Raw genomic sequence first — 7406 nt, forward strand, 5'->3', positions numbered from 1 at the left:
TGTTACATGTGAAGCACCATTAGAGACACCTGTTTCCTAAAGACTGCCCTGCCTCACTAGAGATTCAGTGGCCGTTGGAACACTGACAACTTGTGGTCAGAGTGATGATGACTTAATACAAAAAAAAATCCAAAATAATACCCTGTAGTTTTCCTGCATTGCAATGGAGTGTACTCTAACCATCTCTCAAGTCTCCATTTCCACTGTACTAGCTACATTTACCCAAGTCCTGTGTACAAGTACAAATGTAAGGTACTCATACTTGAGTATTTCCCTTTTGTGCCACTTTATATTTATTCTCCACTACATTTAATAGACAGCTATAGTAACTTTAACAGTTATATAGTATAGATTTTAGTAGCAATAGTAACACACCCACAGGGGCCATTTTTAAGAGTGCTCTAATTTCTATTACATACTGTACATTTAACTCCTTATACTTAGCTCCAGGACTCACTTGTAATGGTAATGGTGTGGAATTGCTGCTGTTACTAGATGTTCTGAATACTTCATTTACGGCTGCCCTTCATAGAAGTTAATCCAGTCTGTGTGGGTTGTATGTATGTGGCGGTATTTGTCACTTGATTTGTCCATTGACCCATGTGTTTTAGGCCTACCTACCATGGACAGTTATGTAATGAACTGGCAGATGCTTTGTGTCCTCTTATGAATTCCAGTAAGACAGAAAAACAAAGTCTGTGCCAAAGCAACAACCCAGATGAACAACTTCTAAGTCTGAGACACTGAGGAAAAGTTCACAGCAAAAGAGGCCACTCAAAATAACCGTCCCAGTTATTCCACTTTGTACCGACACCAATGAAAACTAGACTAAACTCAGAAAGACCACAGCACAGTCTTTCCACTAAATTATCAAAAGTAATACTTCCACACAAGATCAGTGATACCGTATTAAGATTTTATTCCAACTTTACCTCGATGAGAAAATACAGTGTCACAGTGATTTGACAAACATTGAGGTACAAATCAGACGTGTTTCTCTCACAGTAAAGAAAGCAAACAGATGCAGTGTGCTACTATGGCGATGCCTCTCTGAAGCACAGCCGCGATACAGCATGATGAAACAGAATCAACACATCAACACAATGAACTGCTTGTCATTTGGAACATCACATCGTTATTAAAAATTAGACAAGGATTATGCGGTAATTAGAAACTTGTGTTCGGAAAGGTTTGTCAATGGTGACATCACAGTTAGCAAAGGGATATTAACAGGGTAGTATCATTAGAGTGATGTGTGCAGCATATTCAAATAGGCTTACATTTGCACAAGTACTTATAAATCCAGCTTTGAATTACCAAACACCTGATGGTCTTATAGTTATGAATGAAAATAAATAAGTCAATAAATAAATAGTCTTTTTAGGAAGCTTTTGCTGCTCTGTTGTTTATATTTTTTATTTATTTTCACAGTCATTTGCCGTGATGTATGAAACTTACAGGACTCCCCGATGTTCAAACCTTCCACCTGAAAATCAGCAGTTCATCTTCCTCAGCTTGACCCTCCTCTTTAAAATCTAATAGGGCGACTCTTAATTTCCTTTATCGGCTTATTTTGACTGCTGACTTCAAACGTGGTCTTCCTGATCACACGTGCTTCGTAACATTTCAAATCAAGCGCTCAAGTTGATATACAGATAATCACTCCATCCTCTGCCCGTTCCCTAACCTTCCTCCCACTCCAGATTCCTTCCCTAACCAAAAACCCTCTGGCCTGGTTTCTCATTGGCAGACCCACACAAGACATCCAGAAATGGTCTCTACCACCAAAACCTAAGACCGTCATAGGAGCTGGCTACAACAATACTGCATTTCTATACTTGTCAAGTAGACAAAGTACAGTAACGCTAAATTAAGAAGGAGAATAATTCCTTATTTATAGAGCTTATTTCAGCTCTTGAGGCCAAAACACATTAAGAGCTATTTGGATCTTTGTCAAAGATGCTTTCCAGTGCAAGTGCATTTGGCAGCCATGCACTAGCAGGGTTGTGTTAAACCACTTAAAATGTTTCTGTTTTCTGAAGGCAGTGAGATGAAGACAGATTTGAGCAGTTGTTGCTTCCTGGTCATAAACAACAGAGAGGGTTGTTACTAGTGTCATTTTTCCCGTTTTGATTCTGCTGTAAGGCAACCACCTCCATCTGTCTCTGTAAACACACACAACATAGATAAACTGTACATTTTTCACACAACTTTTGACAGTTGGTGGAATGTCATTTACATCAGTTGGTGACTTAGTTGTAAAAAGAAAGAAAATAAAAGGAGGATTGGAATTCTGAACTCCATCGGCTCCTGTCTGTAGTGGGAAAACGGAGCGTCAACATAGCTGAACTGGGTCAAATGTGCTCAAAATGGGATTTGGCCTCTTCAGCATCTGGACTCCTTGAAGACTTTGCTTCCCCTAACAAACACCAACTTAAAAATATTCCTTAGATCAAAGTAACAGTTCAATCAGCGAGCCCTGAACCCTCACTCTCAAACCCCAAATCCAAATGATGACCGCCAGAGAAAAACATTCACACATACTGTACATTCAAAGCTCAATTTCAAGCCATGACCTCAAACTCAAAAGTTTACCTTTTGTATCTGGGCCACCTCAGGCTGAATTCAGCCGCACGCCCAACTCCAATCCCTTTACCCTTGACCTGGTCCCCAAAAAACAAAAAATTGAATACTAAATCCAAATCCCCCTTTGCCATTGCAACCTTTGCATCCTGGAGCACAGCTTTAGGAGCTGATGATCTGACCTGACCAGGTCTCGTGCTTGGTGCCTGGATACAGGTGAGTGAGCACCACCTCAACAGCCTGGATCTTCTGGTTCTTGGGAGGAATGGGGCACACCTTGTACGTGACCTCGTCCCCTTCCATAGGCACGTACTCCCCATCAATGCTGCCCAGGAAACACAAAACTCAATTTTAGCTCATTCGTGGGCAATAAGTTATTTTCTAAATGTAAGTTGTTGGCACTGTCTCAGCGACAGGTACAACAATTTAGTGCAGCACTTCCATGAAGGTGGGGGACTTGCTAGAGACAGATGATCAAATTTGATGCTGCAAACATACAGAATCCTGACATTGAGTCTCTAGGTCAAGCCCTAGAAAACACTGGATCATACACTACCCATAATGCAACTTCCGATTAGATTTACTAAAAGTCGTCTTTAATACCGTCAATTCTCACATTCCTGGAAGTGGTAGCACAAATGTTTTTTATGTTAAATACACTGTTCAATGAGTTAAGGGTTCAATTATTGCATTCTACATAGTCCAAACGATATACTATGAACCTATACAGCAGATCAACTTCCACAAAAAACATTCAATGTCATGAGTACTCGGACAGTGTGAACTTAGCAAATGCACTCACTCAGAGATGTGGACAAAGATGTCCTCTCCGCCATGAGAGGGTCGTATGAATCCATGACCCTGAGACCTGGAGAAGTTTTTACACACTCCTTTATATACTGGACCTGATTTGGCTCGCACTGTCCTGCAGAGAAAGAGAGAGAATAGAGAAACAGAGGGGGGGGGGGAGATATTGCATTGGATATTATTTTAAAGTATACATTTCAAGCTTTTGTTTCTCCTAAATGGAACAATGATGTGACCATTCTGGATTCTGGTTGTGGGCATTTATTAACCATTTCCTGTCCTACTCACGCCGAGTATGTGCGTGTGCGTTTGGTGGGCAGTGGGCTAGGCAGCTCTCCAGGCTGGGGCGGTTTCCTCTCCCTCTCCCAAACCCGACTGCCCTCCCTCTGGAAGGGGAACGAGAGCTGCAGGGGGGTCCGGGGGGAGGTGAGTGGCAGCGGGTGGTCTGCCGGCGAGGAGGCATCGGGGTCTGACATCTTGACTGGTCACAGGTCGGGATTCTGTTATTTTTCCTTTCTGTTTTAGGGTCTCTTTTGATGGTACACAAGAAAGAAGAGGAAGGAGGGTTACACCTCCTGCATGGCAAGAGTGTGTGTGATGGTGGGCAGATGCTTAGAGAGGAGGAGTAGTGGAGCAATAAAACCCTGCAAAAAAGAAGAATAGAGGTAAAGAGAGAGAGAGAAAGGTTGACAAGGACACAAAACTGCATGTGTACATTTTGCGACCAGTGATACAGTTGAACTGCAGTTATTAACTAGTACTTTAACTAGTACCTGTCCTGACTTAATATCTCACACTACCCACATGCTTTCCACATGCCAAATTTAAAGAGGTAAGTAAATCACAATACTGGAAATGTACAACAATGGGCCTTTTTTACAGCAGACATTTTGACTTCTTGTAGGAAATGCACAGCTGAAATTGTTAACCTTAACAATGGCTTGATATCATTAAGTGTTCCAGATAGCTATTTCAGTGAGTCAGGGTGCACAACACCAGGGCCTCTCCTAAGTGGAATGCAGCCATAATGGTTTTGAATACACCTTTGCTTTTCCTACTATGACATGTCAACAAGTCATCCACAAAAAGGTCTATTTAATCATGACATTTTCCATTATCTTGATATTCTCCAGTTGGTAGATTCTTAGAGCTTTCCTGTGACATGCCGACTATCACACTCAAGCTTTAGTAAGTATAAAAGATGAAACCGGCTCCCTTTGACTACCACAAAGGGTTTTCGAAATACACACTGAGTTATATAACCTTTTTCTTCCAACATAGGCGCACATTTATGGTGGCTGTTCAATGAAATCTACAAATATGGTGACTTTGAACACTTCAGATAATCAGAACGATTAAATGCGCCTTTAAGAGTTCAGATGAATCTCTTACTTCTTAGAATAAATAATCAATTTTTTTTTTTTAAACAATGCATAATCCAACAATGCATTGCAATAAATGTAGCAAACTTGTGCACTTATAATTAAAACACAATATATACAGTTAAACAGGACTGACACGTTTTGAAGAAGTTATTGCCCAGTACTGATAAGGTGACTGATATATTGTGGACCCTTAGTCTAACTCAAAATGCAGCATGTCCTCCGACTGCTTTGCATTCTGGTCGTTTGAGGCACTTGTCCTCAGTGCGTCTTATATAATAGATTTTTTTTCACTGTATGAATTTTGTGCTAAGAAAGTGAGTCTGGAAAGGCACCCATGCTCTGATTTTGAATTACTAACACCAAAACTGCTTTAGAATTTAAAGGCTTCCAGACAGACTCCATTGTAGCTGGGTGTGGGGAGAATATATGAAGTTGTCACATTATAAGAACAAGTAACCGCAAACAAGTCTTAAGACCGTGGCTCTGAAAATAACCTATAGCTGATTCCCAGCAGTGTAAAAGTGTTTCAGAGTGGATTTATTTTGGTTATAGAAATAAAAACTAGGCATACAACAGCTGAAAAATGAAACTAACAAAGCAGTTTGATTTGTGAGCACCAGAATGTGATCTTGCTGGCTGGCTGAAAAAGTCCCAAGATGTTTTAAATAACAATCCTGCCCCGGGGGGCCTCAGCTCGGTTTGGCTCATCACGCTTTATTGTATTAAAATCCCCACTCGCACAAGACTGACATTCATTACAGGATTGTTGTATATTCACACAACAAGCTGCATCACTTTTTAGGATGAATGAGTCACCATGCCATGACACAAACCCAATTACCCTGTTGTAAATGGGAGTTGTGATGTGTGTATCATTAGCCGGCTCATTGTTTTGACACTCGGATACAAAAGGCTACAGGGCATTGTTCTGCAGAAGTTACACTAAAGCCTACAACACAGAAGCAGCCACTTCCCTGTGATTGTTAGTATTAAAGTGTCACATCTGCAGACTGAATGTTTGACAGAGACTGATGAGTTCAGTGTGTGTCATAGCGAATCCTACAGGCTCTGCCTCTCTCCTGTCAGTCTAAATATATATAAGTGTGTTGATGGTTAAGGTTAGGGTAGGGGGCTAGGGAATGCATTACGTCAATGACTGGTCCCCACAAAGATAGCCAGACACGACTGTGTGTGTGTGTGTGTGTGTGTGTGTGTGTGTGTGTGTGTGTGTGTGTGTGTGTATTTAATGATTGTGTGTGATAACATTCAAAATTGTGTTTTAGGAGTAACAGTTTATATTAATATCAGGTTAACTCTGTCATATAGTTCTTACATCCCTATGATATGGATGGAAACAGAGGATTAAAGGAGAGCAAATTGCAAGTTGTCTGCACATCCAAATAGTACAAGAGTTCAAAAGTCCCTGGCCATCCCACAGGAGTGGCTTTAATGTTCCAGTTTAGAAGATTGTTAGCGGAAAGGTTCTGCAAATGGCTGATGATGAGTGGGGGTTGTATCCTCCTGGTATCAAGTTGGATAGTGACAGTGCAGTGATGATGACCACACACATCTGTCATCATGGTGGCACAATGAACAGAGGACTAATAACTATGACTGATGGATGACGAGGCATAAATATGTCGCCTGAATAATTCAGCAACTTGACTGGTTGAGCTCCTCTTCCATTTTCCCCTTTTATTAGCAAATGGACTTCTTTAATGAGTCTGCTGTGCTTCTGTGTCGGATGAGTTGGTGAAACATTTAATCAGGAGGGTGGGACGGAAGAGAGCTGGGGGAGCTTAGAAAAGGCAGACAAAAGGCCAAAATAACCTCCTTGTGAAACCAGGGCACTGAGGCTGTCTGTACTCCTCTGCATCAGCATGGAAGGCACGTCAACTCCTCACTCACTCACTCACTCACTCACTCACTCACTCACTCACACACTCACACTCTCTCACAAACACACACACACACACACACACACACACACACACACGCGCAGCCTGTTTTAAAACTTTAAATTGGCCTTTTAAAGAGACAAATAGCTGTTTTTATGGCAACATTTGTTTGAAAGTGAGGGTGGCACAGCCTAAATAATTCACTACTAAATAACAGCCCTTCAGGCGGGTTGCTTCCAGAACATTCTCACACTGTGGCAGCTTGAGACAAGAAGGCGAGAAGGATGCTCAGCTGATGTCAAAAAAATGTGACACCAAAATACGTTCAGCATAAATATAAAAAAGCCTATAGGTTTAAAATTTTTGGTTGAGATGTAAATCTGTGCTCCGAGTTAAAGCTCCGACATTTTATCAAAATACTGTCGTGAACCGACGCCGTCTGCCCGACAGACAGAGGAAATACAAGACTTGGATGTGTAAAGCCGCTACAAATCACCCACAAACCCGATCGATTTGACGATTAGCCTACTTACCAAAAAAGCGCCGGTCAGCTGCCAGACAGAAGCTATGGCCCCGTGTTTCTTTAATGCTGATATGAAGCAATTATGCAATTAAATCCGGTGAAAGCTGCGGGGCCATGTGGAGAACAAGTCAGTGGATCTTGGTATGGATGCGGCGCACACAGGCGGGATGGGAAAAGCAGCAAATGAAAGGGAGGCAGCGGAGGGGGGGG

General features: G+C 41.7%; 1 protein-coding gene across 1 annotated transcript; it reads right to left on the minus strand.

Moving 5' to 3' along the window:
• Nucleotides 1-899: 899 nt before the first annotated feature.
• csdc2a (cold shock domain containing C2, RNA binding a) lies at nucleotides 900-7400 on the minus strand. The gene is made up of 4 exons (XM_034859779.1): nucleotides 7207-7400; nucleotides 3679-4034; nucleotides 3386-3508; nucleotides 900-2908 (listed from the first exon to the last, which is right to left on the minus strand). Exons 2-4 carry the CDS (start codon nucleotides 3864-3866, stop codon nucleotides 2746-2748), a joined length of 474 nt encoding a protein of 157 aa, XP_034715670.1. The 5' UTR covers nucleotides 3867-4034; nucleotides 7207-7400; the 3' UTR covers nucleotides 900-2745.
• Between the last annotated feature and the right edge of the window lie 6 nt (nucleotides 7401-7406).

This window comes from Etheostoma cragini, chromosome 21, assembly GCF_013103735.1.
Source record: "Etheostoma cragini isolate CJK2018 chromosome 21, CSU_Ecrag_1.0, whole genome shotgun sequence".
In the NCBI taxonomy this organism is placed as follows: domain Eukaryota; kingdom Metazoa; phylum Chordata; class Actinopteri; order Perciformes; family Percidae; genus Etheostoma; species Etheostoma cragini.

Excerpts from the sequence above, each read along its gene's own strand:
- csdc2a (XM_034859779.1), bottom strand. The coding sequence starts at position 3,866 with ATGTCAGACCCCGATGCCTCCTCGCCGGCAGACCACCCGCTGCCACTC. Across the intron at positions 3,509-3,678 it reads CGCACACGCACATACTCGGC|GACAGTGCGAGCCAAATCAG; the intron begins GTGAGTAGGACA and ends CTTTCTCTGCAG. Across the intron at positions 2,909-3,385 it reads ATCTTTGTCCACATCTCTGA|CATTGATGGGGAGTACGTGC; the intron begins GTGAGTGCATTT and ends TTTCCTGGGCAG.